The sequence below is a fragment of the Rana temporaria genome, chromosome 12 (genome assembly GCF_905171775.1).
Source record: "Rana temporaria chromosome 12, aRanTem1.1, whole genome shotgun sequence".
Taxonomy (NCBI): domain Eukaryota; kingdom Metazoa; phylum Chordata; class Amphibia; order Anura; family Ranidae; genus Rana; species Rana temporaria.
Window position 1 is genome coordinate 101,122,409 of NC_053500.1, and position 19,309 is coordinate 101,141,717.

The following is a 19,309-nucleotide window of genomic DNA, read 5'->3' on the forward strand; positions in this document are numbered from 1 at the left end:
TGATCAGACAGGCTTTATGCCAGGGAAAAATATTGCTATGAATATTCGCCGCCTATTCATGAACATTCAGGGGTCCCATGATGAAATCGCCTCGAGGGTCGTGGTGGCTCTGGATGCTGCCAAGGCCTTCGATTCCGTGGAGTGGAACTACCTGTGGGAGTGCCTCTCGGGATTTGGATTTGGCCCCAACTTTATTCGCTGGATTCAGCTCCTATATCAGTCCCCAAAGGCCAAGGTGTTTGTGAATGGTTGGCTTTTCGACCACTTCCCACTAGAGAGAGGGAGTCAACAAGGCTGCCTCTTTTCCCCCTGCTGTATGCATTGGCTGTGGAGCCGTTGGCCATCATGATTAGTGCAGACACTAGCATCCAAGGCCTTAAGATAGGGAACCTGGAAGAGAAGATTGGGATGTATGCCGATGACACGCTCCTATACTTGGCGGACTCGGGACCCCTCTCTTGTCGCAGGCCTCCACTCTATAGAATGTATGGGTAGCCACACCAGGGTCCAAGTATTAAGTGGTCTAAATCTCAGATCCTTCCGATTGACCATTTCCCCACCTCATTCATGTCCCCTCCTCTGGATCTCCCAAGGGTCTCTTTAATCAAGTACCTTGGAGTACAAGTCACCAGATCGCTCACAGACTACACACTACTGAACCCCTGTATACCCTGATCAAGACCAAGACACACACTTGGGCCAGACTACCCCTGGGTGTTATGGGACATGTCAGTTTGGTCAAATTGATACTCCTCCCAAAAATACTCTACTTGGTGTGGCATGCCCCCCTGTATATACCACAAAAAATATTCTGAGTCATTGAATCCATTCTTAATTCGTTTATATGGGGTCACAGCAGACACAAAATAAGCTGCTCTTCTAGATTTTCAGGACTATTATCTTGCATCCCAACTGTCCCATTTCTATCATTTTGACAAAACCGAGCTACCAAGATACCAGCTACTACTCTGTGAGCACCCCAATGACCCTGCCTATACCCCACTTCAGTGAGTCCTCAGAGTCCCATTGACAAGACGTCCATTCCAACACAAGGCAGACATGTTGACACACCACCGGAGGGTATGGCGGATGGCACTACAAAAACCTTGGGACCCCACAGGTCCACTCTCACACCCCTCTCTGGTTCAACACGCTTGCCTGAATTATTGTCCACTCCAGACCCTGTGGTGTGGATACGCCATAGGATCTTGTATGTACCCCAGATCATGACCACTACAGGACTTAAAACATTCCAAAACGCTAAAGGATGAATTTTCCCTCCCCAATTGCCTTCTCTTTAGGTATTTACAACTCCGCCACGCTAACAACTCTGCCACGCTATACAAACCCAGTTTACTGGCTCCAACCCTTCCCTGGCAGTTCCCTCTATAGTAGACACAGTCACAGGTACTGACCCAGCCAAACTCATCTCCACCCTATACTCCGCCATATTACTCCCTAGTACCACAGCCTTGGCCTATGCTTCCAAGACTAGATGGGAGGTGGACGTTGGACTAATTGAGGATGAGGATTGGGATGAAATTTTGGGTGACATGAAAAAAAGTTTCTCCCAGAATGTCAGATTGCCTCACACAGTTGTAGATTATACATAGGATGTATCTGACTCCTCAGAGGATAGCGCATTTCAAACCCATGTACAATCCAGGGTGCCACCTATGCGATCATACCCCAGGCTCCTACCACCTCATATGGTCCTGCCCAACTATCCAAGCATACTGGATGCAGGTGATACGCTTCCTGCACGACCAGATGGGCTCTCCTGCTACTCTAGACCCAAAGATGTGCCTGCTTGGTCTGCTGCCGCAATTAGACGCTGACGAACCCCTGCGTACCTTTTACATGAGACGCTATTCTTGGCGAGAGAGGTGGTGGCCTGTAATTGGATGCAGGCCCTTCCCCCTACAATCCAGTGCTGGAAAAAAAGAGATTAACGACACTCTTCCATATAAGAAACTGATCTATGTACATAGAGGGTGTCCGGTTAAGTATGAGAAGATCTGGAGCAGATGGTTGGCGGATGGACGTGTACCTAATATGTTCATCCCTCATTCCCCCTCCCTCTTTTTTTTTCTTTTTCTCTTTTATTGCGTGCTGGCTCCACTTCCGTTGGGTATTTAGCTTTATGTCACACAGGTACTTCAATGTGTTTATGTATATACTACTGTTTTGGTCACGATGGCTTATGTCGATTTATGTACCATGCATATACTTTTCAATAAAGTTGGTTTTCCAATAAAAAAAGAGCTGGTCTACTTCCAGTTTTGACAGCGGGACTTTGGGACTTTTGCTCTGCTTTCAGCAAGACAATTGGGGGTGACTAAGGCACCCCTGATATTATGAAAAAGCCCAACTACATGATGTTTAAGCATTCCTCATACCCTCCCTGTAGTGATCCCCCTCCCAAATAAAGAAAAAATGCGAACAGAAAAATAATACCATGCAGTCACTTGTTCTTCTAAGTAGTGGTAGAGCGTGGTGCTCAGTCTTGCATGATTACAATCCCTCCCCTCCGGGTGACATGTTTATGACCATGACAGCCTGTGCTCACAGAAAGTAGGCTGAATTGACACTGAGCATCATCCAACCTCGAAAAGGACCATCATTGGTTTTAAAAAGCGATGTGTCTCTGGAGGACAGCAGAGCTGCTTTTATATTTTTGTACTTGCTGGGCCACTGTTGTTTTTTTCTTTTCCTTTACAACAAATGTGGAGATTGCCTTTTACTGTTGACAACAGAGCATTACCAACAACATTTATTTCATGCCAAGGAACTCCTCAATCAATATGGTATAATAGGAAAAACCATAAGCACCAGTATATTAGTGTCTGCAAATTTGACTTTAGTAACAAGGCACTGTAAAGTGGCTTCAGTAAAATGCCATTTTCTGGAATGATGCAAACAATATTTGTGGAAAGTTAAATTCTCATATTTGAGCAAACTGAGCAAACCGGTTAGTTTTATTGTCACAATATTGACAACACTATAAGATTTGCAATGTAATGTAAAGTAATTTTTTGCATATATACATATACATACATACATACATACACACACACATATATATATACACATATATATATATATACACATATATACAGGGCTTTTTTTCAGGGGGAACTTGGGGGAACTCAGTTCCACCACCTCTGGCTCAGACCCTTTGGTGCCGTCTCACCACAATCACTTATAAACACAGAAGTCTGGTTTCTGTGTTTACAAGTGACAGCTTTGTAACCCCCTGAACTCTGCACTCTGTATGTAATGCAATTCTGGTATTTAATGCCCCTTTAAGACCCTTCTACTGTTTGTGAAATCTGAACGGGTCGTGGTTGAGTTCCTGCACCTATTTTCTGAGAAAAAAGCTCTGTATATATATGTATATATATATATATATATATATATATATATATATATATATATATATATATATATATATATATATATATACATACATGGTATTTTGTATTGGGGTCTGGAGCTAAGAGACATCATAAAGCAGGGGCAATTCTTTTGATTTGGACAGTCTAATGATTATTTGGGCGAAGCACTGCTGTATACTAGTATTTTACTGATTGTTATGTATTTATTATGTGTTGCATTTATTATTTTATTAAAGCATTGTATATTGCTGGAGGCAGAAATTCAACAACAGCTGGAGAGCCCAAAGTATGAAGTAGTTTACATTCAGTACCATACTAACAACTAATGTGCACATAGTATACTTGTAGGATCACACAGTATTTCCCTGCATATGGAGCAATAATAACATTTCACTTGTGGCACAGGTATACATGGAATTCTGCAGCACATCTAGTCCCACCCTTCTATGCTATTTGTATGATGAAAAGCTGCAGAGGCCCCCTCATCTGTCTTAAAGTCAATTGAACTTTATGAGAAGAATTACTGGGAAAAGGAGGTCCAAACTAAAAACATCCCAGGGGCCAGGTGCACTTAATCCACTACTGCAAACGGCAATATATGGGCAGTTGTCAATTACTAGGTTCCTAGTTAAAAAAAAAAAAATGTTTACCTTTGAGATCAGTCAGAGTCTCTCCAAGCTGCTTCAGCACCACAGCTTTCTCCTCCAATTCCTGTACTGAGATCAGCTTGTGGTTGTGTGCAATATCCTTTTTGATCTTCTCCACTGATTTCTCTAGATCACTGAAAGAAAAAGCCATGGAAGTGGTTACAATAAAACTAACAAGTGGTAACCTTTCTTTCTTAAGGCTTTCTTTTTAATTCATAAAATGTAGTTTGGAGGATACTCTCTCAGCCCTGCCCACTTAATTAATTTAGACTGAATTATCTTTATATGCATGAGAGTGCCCAATAAAAAGTGTCACCTCACTTGAAAGTTTGTTAAAAATGTTTATTAACCACCTCAATACTGGGCACTCCCCCTTCCTGCCCAAGCCATTTTTCAGCTTTTGGCGCTGTCGCATTTTGAATGACAATTGCACAGTCATGCAACACTGTACCCAAATGAAGTTTTTATGTTTTGTTTCCCCACAAATATAGCTTTCTTTTGGTGGCGTTTGATCAGCTCTGCAGTTTTTATTTCTTGCACTAAAGATAAAAGAGAAAGTGACTTTTTGCTATAATAAATATCCAATTATTTTTTTTTTTAAAGATCTAAACACAACGCTGTGTGGAGAAAAAGAGGCACAGCACACCAACATCCAAACCTCATCCCAACTGTGAAGTATGGTGGTGGGGGCATCATGGTTTGGGGCTGCTTTTCTGCATCAGGGCCTGGACGGATTGCTATCATCGAAGGAAAAATGTATTCCTAAGTTTATCAAGACATTTTGCAGGAGAACTTAAGGCCATCTGTCTACCAGCTGAAGCTCAACAGAAGATGGGTGTTGCAACAGAACAACGACCCAAAGCATAGAAGTAAATCAACAACAGAATGGCTTAAACATAAGAAAATATGCCTTCTGGAGTGGCCCAGTCAGAGTCCTGACCTCAACCCGATTGAGATGCTGTGGCATGACCTCAAGAAAGCGATTCACACCAGACATCCCAAGAATATTGCTGAACTGAAACAGTTCTGTAAAGAGGAATGGTCAAGAATTACTCCTGACCGTTGTGCACGTCTGATCTGCAACTACAGGAAACGTTTGGTTGAAGTTATTGCTGCCAAAGGAGGTTCAACCAGTTATTAAATCCAAGGGTTCACATCATTTTTTCACCTGCACTGTGAATGTTTACATGGTGTATTCAATAAAAACATGGTAACATTTAATTCTGTGTGTGTTATTAGTTTAATAAGACTGCGACAGTCTATTGTTGTGACTTAGATGAAGATCAGATCACATTTTATGACCAATTTGTGCAGAAATCCATATCATTCCAAAAGGGTTCACATACTTTTTATTGCAAGTGTGTGTGTGCGTGTGTGTATATATATATATATATATATATATATATATATATATATATATAGGACCCCAGAAGAGGAGGATCGGGGCCACTCTGTGCAAAACAAACTGCACAGTAGAAGTATGACATGTTTGTTATTTGTTTTATAAACAAGGGTTTACAACCCCTGTAGGGCTTTAAAACAACTTTAATCAAGTTTGCTGTACAGCAAGGGTTGGCTATAGTGGAGCTGAAAAGCAACAACTGAGGTTCTTTTTTTAATAAACACTTTAAACAAACTGCCAAGCAATATGATCGATTTTATTAGGCATTACCAATCTCATATTTGAGATTGTTATCAAAGGATATAACTCCAAACTTTAAGTGTTATATAAATAATGTTAAATTAATGCAAAAAAAGTGACTGAAGAAAATGTTTACATCTGAGATAGATACAGTACATACATTAGGAAAAATAATAGTGTGGTGTACGATAGTGACTTTTTCCTTAGTATTTATTTTGAATCTGTTTTATTAAGTTTCAAGCATTTGTAAAACATATCGACTAAACATAGGTCAGGAATACCATATGTCCATTGAGTGTACAAGTCTACATTAGGATCGGAAGGACACTAAAATAACATGTATCACATATCCATAGTCTGGTAGATATCCTTAGGCCTCGTACAAACGACCGCGGACCGTTTTCATCGGACATGTCTGCTGGGATCTTTTGGTCTGATGTGTGTACACACCATCAGACCAAATTCCCAGCGGACAGAATACGCTGTGACGTGGCGGCGACGATGACGCGCGAACCAGGAAGTTCAATGCTTCCACGCATGCGTCAAATCGCTTTGACGCATGCGCGGGATTTCGGGCCAGCGGACATGTCCGATGAGTCGTACTGACCATCGGACATGTCCGACGGACAGGTTTCCACCGGACAAGTTTCTTAGCATGCTAAGAAACTTTTGTCCGCTGGAAACCTGTCCGCTAGGCCGGAAAACTGTCCGGTAGGCCCTACACACGGTCGGACATGTCCGCGGAAACTGGTCCGACGGACCAGTTTCAGCGGACATGTTCGGTCGTGTGTACAAGGCCTTAATGAATATAGAAATATGTTCCATTTTGAGAGGAATGACGGTAAGTTTGGATAGGAGACCTGAATCAGTAACTGATATATCAGGGATAGCGAATGCTCTGGTCTGTCCAACTGGGATAGCAATGACTCAATGGCTGTATGTGGTCTAGTCATATTGTCAACGATTGGTATATTGTGCATAAAGTGTGTTAATTGAGTGTGTTCAAGCCAAGCCATAGAAGGGTTGTGGCAGGAAGAGAGCATGTCTGGTAGGGGAATCGGTTGTCCAGTGCAAAACGTATGACTCAGAGGAGCCTCTGATTTTTGCCACATAAGAAATTTAGATTTAGCACAAGTCGGAGGAAAAGAGTTGATATCAAATAATGGAGTCAAGGGGCTGGTTCTCAAGGATAATAAACCTTTGTGGAGGTAGTTGTCCCAAATTCACAGCGTAGTGGAAGTCACAAGGGGTAATAGGTCTGTAAGGGGTCTGTGTGTTGGGTGTGTCCATGGAAGGGATGTGAGGTTGAGAGATATTCGGTAATTTTCTAATGATGTCCACAATTTAGTGCCAGGTTCTATGCAGGTGCCACCTGGCCCGCCTCCAAGACCATTTTGTTCTACACCTAGCAGAGTCCAAGACCCAACAGTCTGGCACCAGGGTTGACAAAGTTCTTCCAGACCCACAAAGATTGGTGCTGTCAGAGCCTGTACTCACCGAGACCGAGATGCTGAGGGCGGCTCACCTTTGCGACCCTGTGCAGACCACTCCCTGGAGTTGGGACAGAGGAGGGACGGCACAAGGAGGCACCGGTGCCGGGAGCTGGCAGGCAGACTTGGTGCAGCTGACAGAAGCAGGGCAGGTGCAGAAGACTGGAGACAAGCGTTGGTCAGGCAGGAACTGGTAGGTAAGTCTGGTAGGGTCCACAGGAGATGAAGGCAAATCCGAGTCACAGGCCGAGGGTCAAGGGCAGGAGAGTTCAGAGGGAGTCCATGAGAGCAAGCCAAGGTCAAGGGGCAGGAGACAACAGCAATCCAGGTAACATTAGCCAAAGGGTCAGAGGTTCCAGGTGAGAGGAGAGTCGTCAGGAATTCCGGGACAAAACAGGCAGGTACGGCAACAGGTAAACACATAGGAGCTGAAGACAAACCAGCAACCTGTTCAGGGAAGGCTGCTGGTTTAAATAGGAGTGTCCGGCCTCTGATTGGCCCCAGAGTTGCCGCATACCTGCACGTGCGCGCTTCCACGCACACGGCGCGCAGCCGTACCGCGCATGCGCGGGAGCTCAATGGAGCCGGGAATGGAGCCCTGACAGTGCCCCCTCCCAAGGGGCGGACTCCGGACGCCCAAACAGTCCATCACCTCAGGGTGCTCCGCATGAAAGGCCCGAATCAGATGAGGGGCATGGAGATTTCGGGAAGGCTCCCAGGAGTTGTCTTCAGGGGGATACCCCTTCCATTTGATGAGGTATTGTAATTGTCTTCCTCTCTTCCTACAATTCAAGATGGCCTCCACCTCAAATTCCTTTTCCCCCTCAATCTCCACTGGTGGTGGCGGCAGTTCTTCTCTACCGTTGAAGGGGTCAGACACAACGGGCTTAAGCAGGGAGGCGTGAAACACAGGGTGGATCTTGTAGGACCTGGGTAAAGCCAACTCAAAAGCTACTGGGTTGATTTCTCGCCTGATCTCAAATGGCCCGATGAACCTTGGACCCAGCTTCCGAGAGGGAATAGGTAACTTGAGGTTGGTGGCGGATAGCCAGACCTTCTCACCCACTTTGAAGACAGGGCAATCCTTCCTCCCCTTGTCATGGAACCTCTTATAGTCCTGCTGAGCTTGCTGCATGCTTTCCTGTAACTTCTGAAAGTTTTGCTGGATGCAGGTCACACGTTCCTGGACCGCTGGCACAGATGTTTCCGGGATGGAGTCCGGCAAAAAGGAAGGGTGGAAACCGAAGTTAGCCCAGAACGGGGTTTGGTTTGTGGAAGAATGTATGGAATTATTGTAAGCGAACTCGGCTGTAGATAACAAGGAGGACCAATCGTCTTGGGAGACTGAGCAAAAGCATCGTAGATACTGTTCTAGCGTTTGATTAGTGCGCTCTGTCTGGCCATTACTTTGAGGGTGATAGGCCGAGGACAGACAGATCTTCACTTCCAAAGCTCTGCAAAGTTCCTTCCAAAATTTGGATGTGAATTGAGTACCTCTGTCAGATACTATGCTTTTGGGCACTCCATGGAGCTTGATAATCTCTTTAAAAAAGATTTTGGCTGTGTCTGCCGCGGAGGGCGTACCCACCATGGGCAAGAAATGCGCCATCTTGGACAGACGGTCCACCACGACTAGGATCGTGGTAAACCCGGCTGAAGGAGGCAAATCGACAATAAAGTCCATGGAGATGTCAATCCAGGGCCGTTCTGGGATAGGAAGGGGTTTCAGCAGCCCCCAGGTCTTCGTGTTTGGCCCCTTACTCCGCTGGCAGCGAATGCAGGAAGAGACATAATCCTTGCAGTCGGACCTCCATTTAGGCCACCAGAAGGAGCGAGAGACCAGTTCGGAAGTTTTACGGGTACCAAAATGGCCAGCCAATTTACGATCATGGAAGGTGCTAAGGATTAACTGTCTTGCCTCTGTTGGAACAAAAATCTTCCCACGAGACCACAGCAGGTCGTCCTTTTTCTCCAAGGAGGAAACCTCATGATCAGGGCACCGTTGGCATGCGGTCTTTAGAGCAGTCAACAAATCTGTTTGAGGGAGAAGCAAAAAATTTTGAGGTGACAGGATCGTGCTGGGCTCGGAAGTATCGGGCGTCTCTGGAAACATCCTGGAGAGGGCATCAGCTTTTCCATTTTTTGCGCCAGGACGATAGGTAATATGGAAATTGAAGCGAGCAAAAAAAAGAGCCCAACGGGCTTGTCTGGGCCTAAGGCGTTTTGCAGACCGTAAGTATTCCAGGTTCCTGTGGTCAGTGAAAATGATAATGGGATGCTCTGCCCCCTCCAGCAGGTACCTCCACTCCTCCAGTGCAAATTTTATGGCCAGTAGTTCTCTATCGCCTACGTCGTAATTGCGCTCAGGAGGACTTAGTTTCCGAGAGGCGTAGGCTACTGGGTGAAGAAGCGACTTCGGTCCCTGTCTCTGGGAAAGAATAGCGCCTGTAGCAGATTCCGAGGCGTCCACTTCTAGAACAAAAGGTAACGTAGAATCCGGATGACAAAGTACAGGTGCCGAGGTAAAGGTCGCTTTGAGTTTGATAAAGGCCTCCTGAGCCTCTTGTGGCCACTGGAAGCGGTGCCCCTGGCGGATCAACTTGGTGATGGGAGAAACAATTGATGAAAAACCGATGATGAATCGTCTATAAAAATTGGCGAAGCCAATGAAGCGCTGAACGCCCTTCTTGTCTGTTGGAGGTGCCCACTCCTGGATAGCACTGATTTTCTGGGGATCCATGGCTACCCCATTCACAGAAATGATGAATCCTAAAAATTGCACTGATGTCTTTTCGAACTCGCATTTTTCTGATTTGAGATAAAGCCGGTGTTGTCTCAAGATGGTGAGAACCTGCCTGACATGTTGCCGATGTAATTCTTTTGTGGCTGAAAAGATGAGAATATCGTCCAAGTAGACTACGAGGAAGTCATCTAAAAATTGTCGAAAAATGTCATTGACTAGATGCTGGAAAGTGGCGGGCGCATTACAAAGCCCAAAGGGCATGACCAGATACTCGAAGTGTCCGAATCTGGACCTGAACGCAGTCTTCCACTCATCTCCTGCCCTTATTCGGACCAAATTGTAGGCGCCCCGGAGGTCCAATTTAGAAAAAACCTGAGCTGATCGGAACCTTTGAAAGAGCTTGGGGATTAGAGGCAGCGGGTACCGATTCTTGATGGTAATTTTGTTTAACTCCCTATAATCAATGCAGGGTCTAAGCGATCCATCTTTTTTCTCGACAAAGAAGATCCCCGCCACCGCTGGCGAGGAGGAGGGACGGATGAACTTCTTACTTAAATTTTCTTCAATATAGGCCTTGAGGGTCTTCAACTCAGTCTCTGACAAGGGGAATATGCGCCCAAAGGGAATTTCAGATCCGGGCAAGAGGTCAATGGGGCAGTCATATGACCGATGTGGTGGGAGACAATCGGCTTGTTTTTTGTCAAAGACATCCTTGAAGTCTAGGTAGGCTGGAGGAACATGCTGTAGGTCTTCAGGTGGAGTAGCTAACGTGGAGCAGGAGACTGGAACGGGTGCGAGACAGTGCTGGGAACAGTAGGTGGAAGGGAAGCTGACTTCTTTCTTGAGCCAATCAATGCAGGGCAGATGAACTTGTAGCCAAGGGAGACCCAGAATGATAGGGAACATGGGGGACGGGATCAAGTCCAAACAGAGGAACTCCCGGTGCCCAGAATCTGAGATGGCACAAAGAGGAAGGGTTTCCTGGGTAATCAATCCGGAACGGGGAAGAGAGCCGTCAGCCAGATGAACTTGCAGCTGAAAATCCTTGGTACGGCAGGGGATACGCAGCTTTTGGGCCAAGGATGAGTCCAAGAAGCAGCTGCAGGCCCCGGAATCAATTATCGCCGGCAGACGTGTTGCCCCTTCCGGGAGCTGTAGGGAAAGAAAGAGGATAACATAAGTCTGAGGCAAACTGGTAACAGGGAAATTGATAGCAGATGGAGGTTTCGACTTACAAGGCCTTACTGGGCAAGTGCGCAAAAAGTGTCCGGCGGCTTCCGCAGTACAGACAGAGGTTAGACTGACGCCTCCGGAGTCTCTCTTCTGGAGTCAGAGGGGCCCGTACTATACCAAGCTGCATCGGCTCTGGGTCAGGTAATGAGGTGTTTGGTGGAGCTGGGTGAGGCGGAGGTACTGGAGCATATCTTGGTGGAACCCAGTTAGGCCGATTGGACTGGAACCTCTTCGAACGACGTTCTCGAAGGCGCCTATCCAGCTGAGTGGCGGTTTAGATTAAATCCTCCAGAGAGGCAGGGGGTGCCGACCTTGCAAGCTCATCCTTTAGGTTCTCAGAGAGGCCCTGGCGGTATTGGTACCTGAGGGCCAGCTCATTCCAGCCTGTGTCAGCAGACCACTTTCTAAATTCGGCGGTGTAGTCTTCCACCGGCCGTCTCCCTTGATTTAAGCTGTGCAGAGTACCCTCCGCTGTGGCTGCACGTAGAGGATCGTCGTATAATTTCCCCATGTGGGTGAAGAAGGTGTCCATAGAGTCAAGTATTGGACTGCGTTGTTCCATTAAGGAGTGTGCCCATGCTTGAGGCTCCTCAGAAAGGAGAGAGATTACGAATCCAACCTTAACAGCTTCGGTCGCAAAAGTTCTAGGTTGCAAGGCCAGGTAAAGGGAACAGGCATTCTTGAAAGCCCGGTATTTCCGGCGGTCGCCTGAGAATCGCTCGGGCATGGAGACCCGGGGTTCGGGATTACTCCCCATCATGGCAGGGCTTGCAGGAGCTTGGGCAGCAGAAGGTCCGGGTGAAGAGGCTAGGGCTGCAGCGGATGGACCTGGGGAACCGGCCAGTTGTTGGAGGCGGCCATCAATCTGGAGGTAGCCTTCCTGAAGCTTCTGGACTGCCTCTGTTAAGGCGGAGACCTGTTGGCACAGCGTCTCAAAGGGTGAGCGCGCCCTGTCGGTCTCAGACATCTGGCTGGTTTGTACTGTCAGAGCCTGTACTCACCGAGACCGAGATGCTGAGGGCGGCTCACCTTTGCGACCCTGTGCAGACCACTCCCTGGAGTTGGGACAGAGGAGGGACGGCACAAGGAGGCACCGGTGCCGGGAGCTGGCAGGCAGACTTGGTGCAGCTGACAGAAGCAGGGCAGGTGCAGAAGACTGGAGACAAGCGTTGGTCAGGCAGGAACTGGTAGGTAAGTCTGGTAGGGTCCACAGGAGATGAAGGCAAATCCGAGTCACAGGCCGAGGGTCAAGGGCAGGAGAGTTCAGAGGGAGTCCATGAGAGCAAGCCAAGGTCAAGGGGCAGGAGACAACAGCAATCCAGGTAACATTAGCCAAAGGGTCAGAGGTTCCAGGTGAGGAGAGTCGTCAGGAATTCCGGGACAAAACAGGCAGGTACGGCAACAGGTAAACACATAGGAGCTGAAGACAAACCAGCAACCTGTTCAGGGAAGGCTGCTGGTTTAAATAGGAGTGTCCGGCCTCTGATTGGCCCCAGGGTTGCCGCATACCTGCACGTGCGCGCTTCCACGCACACGGCGCGCAGCCGTACCGCGCATGCGCGGGAGCTCAATGGAGCCGGGAATGGAGCCCTGACAGGTGCCCAGTAACGATCCTTAACCTGTTGTTGTCACATCTGCCTAACCAGTCTAGTTCAAGCCTGTTGTTGCCTTTTCCTACCTCCCCTGAATGCTAGTCAGTTTATTATCGTATCCTCCTGGCTAACCTAGGCCCACAGACAGTTTTCTGGGAACTCCTTTTGTATCGGAGCGGCCTCAGCCGCCTCTTGGCACGGGGTACTGGACAATGTCATCAGAAGGTTGGGACTGCTTTGCCCGGTACATTCTAAACCCTCAGGTTGAAATAGTGCAAGCCAGGGCACACCTCGGGTCTGTGTTATGTTGTGAGCCTTGTGGCGTCTTTATGTGGTTCCATGTCTGTCTCGGTTGGAGGCCTTCGACCATAAATAAAAAGGCCAGTATGGTGGCCTGAATTTATGGGAGGAGCCTGGGGGTATTTAAGCAGCCCACTCACCCGTATTTATCATCAGTTCCAGTACACGATACCCTCCCACCCATTACCCTTCTCAGGGCACTTCCTTGCACATCCCTCTTCTATAATCATCCATTACTTATCTTGGGAATGCCCATTTTTTGGCATACCGACCAGCTGACCAGGGCACACCTCAGTTCTGTGTTATGTTGGGGCGTCTTTATGTGGTTCCATGTCTGTCTCGGAGGGCTCCAACCATAAATATATATGAGATAGAAATAGACAGATAGATAGATAGATAAGGGTCAAAGAAGTTATCTACAGGGGATTGTAAAATGTAAATTTGTCTGATCAGACTTTAAAGGAATAGTAAAGGTCTATGAGGGTTGTTAATGCAATTTTATAAGAATGCAGTTTGGTCAGTATCTAATGATGACATAAAAAGGAGTCTTAAGTATGTATTGAATATTTGTTTATGGTAAATAGCATGTTTCAAAGGGGAACTTGTTTACACACTTAAGGGTAGTTAATGTGATTTTGCCTTAACCGTTTCCATACCGGGCCAATTCTTGCATTCCTCTCCTACATGAAAAAAAATCATAATTTTTGTTGCTAGAAAATTACTCCGAACCCCCAAACATTATATTTTTTTGCAAAAACCTTAGGGAATAAAATGGCGGTCATTACAATTTTTTATGTCACACGGTATTTGTGCAGCAAATTCATGAAAACACTTTCATGAATTTAGAAAAACAATACACTGAAGTTAGCCCAATTTTTTTGTATAATGTGAAAGATGATGTTACGCCGAGTAAATACGTAACATGTCACACTTTTAACCACTTCAGTGCCGGAAGGATTTACCCCCTTAATGACCAGCCGATTTTTTGCAAAACAGCACTGCGTAATTTTAACTGACAATTGCGCAGTCGCGTGACATTGTACCCAAAACATTTTTTTAACACAAATAGAGCTTTCTTTTGGTGGTATTTGATCATCTCTGTGTTTTTTATTTTTTGTGTTATAAACAAAAAAGGACCGACAATTTTGGAAAAAAAATACATTTTATTATTTCTGCTACAAGTTATATTATTTACAAAACAGGGGATAGATTTAGTGACATTATTACAGTGATCAGTGCTAAGAAAATGCACTGATCAATGTATAAATGACACTGGCAGGGAAGGGGTTAACACTAGGGGGCGATCAAGGGGTTAACTGTGTTACCTGGGTGTGTTCTAACTGTGTGGGGGCTGGGCTCACTGGGACAACACAGAGATCACTGTTCCTGATCACTAGGAACAGCAGACAATGTTGTCCCCTGTCAGAATGGGGATCCGCCTTGTTTACATAGACAGATCCCTGTTCTGCCCCTCTGTACTGCAATCGCGGGCGGACTCAATTCGCACCCACAGTATCTATCACACAAAACGACGTTCAGCTATGTATTTTTGCTCAAGGAAAACCACTTAAAGTGCGCACACTCGTGGAATGGCGCTAAACTTCGATACTTAAAATCTCCATAGGCTACGCTTTAAAATGTTTTACAGGTTACCAATTTAGAGTAACAGAGGAGGTCTTGCACTAGAATTATTGCTCTCGCTCTAACGTTTACGGCGATACCTCACATGTGAGGTTTGAACGTCGTTTACATATGACCTACGTATGCATTCGCTTCTACGTGCAAGTACGGGGGTGCTTTCATTTTCTTTCTTTTTGTATTGTTTATTTTATTTTTACACTTTCCCTTTTATTCCTATTACAAGGAATTTAAATATCCATTGTAATAGAAAAAGGGCATGACAGGCCTATAAGTCCCCAGATCTGACCTCTAGGCTGGAAAGCCTGAGATAAAAAAAGATAAAATAAAAAAATGATCTCAGCTTTACAGCAAAAAAACAAACAAAAAAAATGCCAGTGTTTAAATCTGCTGGCGCCGAAAGTGATGTCATAGGCCTTGTACACACAATAAGTTAACCAGAGGACAACGGTCTGAAGGACTGTTGTCTTAGGTTAACCGATGAAGCTGACTGATGGTCCGTCAGAACGCGAAGACATAAACACAACGACATGCTGAAAAAAACGAAGTTCAATGCTTCCAAGCATGCGTCATCTTGATTCTGAGCATGCGTGGATTTTTAACCGATACTTTTGCATACTAACGATCGGTTTTGACCTATCGGTTAGGCGTCCATCTCCATTCATAAACTGAAGCATCGTAAACACAGGTTACGATGCTCAGTTATATGAATGGACAGAGTCAGTGATCACTGACTCTGTTCATTCTGAAAAGGTAGGAGCCGGGTTTAGCGGCTCCTACCTCCGCTCTCCATCCTGACAGATTGAGGGGGGAGAGAGGACAGCACGGAACATGGGGGGTAGAGAGGACAGCACTGAACACGGGGGGGAAAGAGCACAGCACGGAACACGGGGGGGGGAAGAGCACAGCACGGAACACGGGGGAAAGAGCACAGCACGGAACACGGGGGAAAGAGCACAGCACGGAACACGGGGGAAAGAGCACAGCACGGAACACGGGGGAAAGAGCACAGCACGGAACACGGGGGAAAGAGCACAGCAAGGAACACGGGGGAAAGAGCACAGCACGGAACACGGGGGAAAGAGAACAGCACGGAACACAGGGGAAAGACAACACAGCACGGGGGAAAGATAGCACGGGGGGAGAAGACTTGCAACTCCCTTGCCTGCCCAGGTATCAGCTGAGGCATCGGAGCATTTCCCCCGAGTACAAGTACTCGGGGAAATGCTTGGTATCGGGACATCCCTACCCCCCACCACTTCAACCTCTGCAGCAATGCTGGCAGCACTCAAACATATATTTCATAAAGACAACCTCTGGATATGACACGGAGGACGTGCACTCAACTTCTTTGGTCGACCATGGCAAGGCCTGTTCTGAGGGGAACCTGTTCTGTGAAGCTGCTGTATGGTCTTGGCCACAATGCTGCAGCTCAGTTTCAGGGTCTTGGCAATCTTCTTATAGCCTAGGCCATCTTTAAGTAAAGCAACAATAATTTTTTTCAGATTCTCAGAATTCTTTGCCATCAGGGGACATGTTAAACTTCCAGTGACCAGTATGAGAGTGAACGTGATAACACCAAATTTAACACACCTACTCCCCATTCATACCTGAGATCTTGTAACACTAATGAGTCGCATGACACCGGGGAGAAAAAAGGGCTAATTGGGCCCAATTTGGACATTTTCACTTAGGGGTGTAGTCACTTTTGTTGCCAGCGGTTTAGACATTAATAGTTGTGTGTTGAGTTATTTTGAGGGGACAGCAAATTGACACTGTTATACAAGCTGTACACTCACTACTTTACAGTACATTATAGCCAAGTGTAATTTCTTCAGTGTTGTCACATAAAAAGATATAATAAAATATATACACAAATGTGAGGGGTGTACTCACTTTTGTGAGATACTGTAGGTCTGGACTTTGACTGGGCTTTTCTAACACATGAATATTCTTTAATCTATACTATTCCATTGTAGCTCTGGCTGTTTGTTTAGGATTGTTGTCCTGCTGGAAGGTGAACCTCTGCCCCAGTCTCAAGTCTTTTGCAGACTCTAACAGGTTTCTTCAAAGATTGCCCTGTATTTGGCTTCATCCAACTTCCCATCAACTCTGACCAGCTTCCCTGTCCCTGCTCAAGAAAAGCATTTCCACAACCAGATGCTGCCACCATCATGTTTCACGGCGGGGATGGTGTGTTCAGGGTGATGTGCAGTGTTAGTTTTCCACCACACATAGGCCAAAAAGTTCAATTTGTTCTCATCTGACCAGAGCACCTTCTTCTACGTTAGCTGTGTCCCCCACAAGGCTTCTCGCAAACTGAAAATGGGACTTCTTATGGCTTTCTTTCAACAATGGCTTTCTACTTGCCACTCTTCCATAAAGGCCAGATTTGTGGAGTACACAAGTAAGTTGTCCTGTGGACAGATTCTCCCACCTGAGCTTTGGATCTCTGCAGCTCCTCCAGAGTTACTATGGGCCTCTTGGCTGCTTCTCTGATTAATGCTCGGCCCTGTCAGTTTAGGTGGACGACCATGTCTTGGTAGGGGTATGCAGTTGTGCCGTACTCTTTTTCATTTTCGGATGATGGATTGAATAGTGCTCTGTGAGATGTTCAAAGCTTGGGATATTTGTTTATAACCTAACCCTGCTTTAAACATCTTCACAACTCCCTGAACTGTTTGGTGTGTTCCTTGGCCTTCGTGATGCTGTTTGTTCACTAAGGTTCTCTAACAAACCCCGGAAGGCTTCACAGAACAGCTGTAATTATACTGATACTAAAATACACACAGGTTGACTCAATTTACGAATTAGGTGACTTCTGAAGGTAATTGGTCCCACTAGATTTTAGTTAGGGGTATCAGAGTAAAGGGGGTTGAATACAAGTGCATGCCACACTTTTCAGATATTTATTTGTAAAAAAAATAATAATTGAAAACCATTTATCATTTTCCTTCCACTTCACCTATGTCCCTCTAATTTGGACCCATTAATACTCCATCTGCACTTATAAGGTATTGATCCCATATTCGTGGCTATCTTGATGTGTGCTTAACCCCTTCTGTTTGAATGGGATTTTCTGATTGCATTTTCTATCACACATCTTTCTATTATAGAGTGGGCACATTCGATGGAAATGTTGTGACATTCTTGTCTTTATTTACTGTCCATGAGTCTAACGTATCTAGGGCCAGATAAATCTTTTTTCTGCCTTATGCGCCTGTTTTAGAAACATCAATTTCAACCTGTTTGTTGATATATATATTTTTCATTTTCTTATTGTTTGCTTCTCCAGACAGACCTGTATTTGCGCTTGTTAAAAGTATCCTCCCCTCTATGGTACACCATATGACTCCATCTTTGAGGTGTTCTTCCTGATGCGGCCTTTAAATTAAATTATATTTTAGACGCTTCCATTTATATTAACAGGTAATTCCTTATATTTCATTCAATTATTATTATGTCATATTTTCTAAGCCTTTTTGAATATGGTAAAGACTTTTGTCCAGTCATTTTATTTTCTTCTGTGTAAAATTCTGTTCTCTATTTGCATATTATTTTTGTACTTATTGTCTGTATTCTCGGTTTTTGTTTATTTTTTGTTGTTTCAGTAGTGCTTGACAAAAAACTCCTGAAGAAGCCAGATCGAATGGCGAAACATGTAAAGAAATTTGTCTGTATGCAGATCTGAAATCACATTTTACTGTATGATGTATTTTATATTCTATTTATTCAATTATGTATAAAAAAAACATATTTTTGATATTTTTTGTGTTGTTTATGCACCTGAAAAGTCCCATTTCAAATTTCTTTATATTTTTCTACCAAGTCTGTAATGTTTGGGAGAGGACATGGGTTGTCTCCTAGTAGTCTGAGTATGTCTGTCAACAAGGTTCTTCTGGGCCAATTTCTTGTAATGACAATCACCAGCTTCTTTTCCTGCTCTATTTTTATTAATCAAACTAGAAAGAATTTGTTCTAAAGGGAAGGCAGAGATTAGCCTGAATTGAGACCAGGTGATTATTAAGGAATCCAATGCCAGCGATTACAGAATCCTTGGTTCTGGCCACAAACAGAGGTACCTTGTTAAATCTGGAAGCTAGGAGATCCATATCTGGGGTCCTACTTCTCTGACACATCGGGTGGAAGATGTCCGGGGAAAGGGTCCATTCCCCTTCATCCAAGTGGTGGCAGCTGAGATATTTCACTTTCCAGTTTTCCACTCTTGGGATATGGACCACAAAGATCACTGTAAAGTAATCATCCATCCATGAGATTAACTGGCTTTCTTCTTTCAAAGCTGCAAGACTCCTGGTGCCCCCTTGGTGGGTGATGTAGGCCACAGTAGTGGCATCGTCTGATTGCACCCTGAAATGGTGTCCTTTCTGAAAGGGGGTTCAGTGTTGCAGTTCCAGTGCTCCCAATGAGCAAGAATGTCCATGGGGAGCTGAGCTTCCATCAGTGACCATGCTTCCTGAACCATGAGGGATTGAAAAACATTCCCGTCAAGCCCGAATGACTGGCATCTGTTATCACTTTCCAGTCAAAGGGAGGAAAGACTTCCCAATTCCAAATTAACATTGGGCTGGAAATTCACAAAACTAGGGAATTCCTTGCTGGACAGGA

General features: G+C 45.3%; 1 protein-coding gene across 12 annotated transcripts in view; it reads right to left on the reverse strand.

The window, feature by feature from the left end:
- Positions 1–19,309, reverse strand: part of SRCIN1 (SRC kinase signaling inhibitor 1) — a 461,563-nt gene that overhangs the window by 113,640 nt on the left and 328,614 nt on the right. For all 12 annotated transcript variants that reach the window (XM_040329863.1, XM_040329861.1, XM_040329866.1 and 9 more), the window contains one exon: positions 4,049–4,179. In XM_040329863.1, the coding sequence (XP_040185797.1) occupies positions 4,049–4,179 (131 nt within the window). The remainder of the gene's footprint in view (positions 1–4,048; positions 4,180–19,309) is intronic.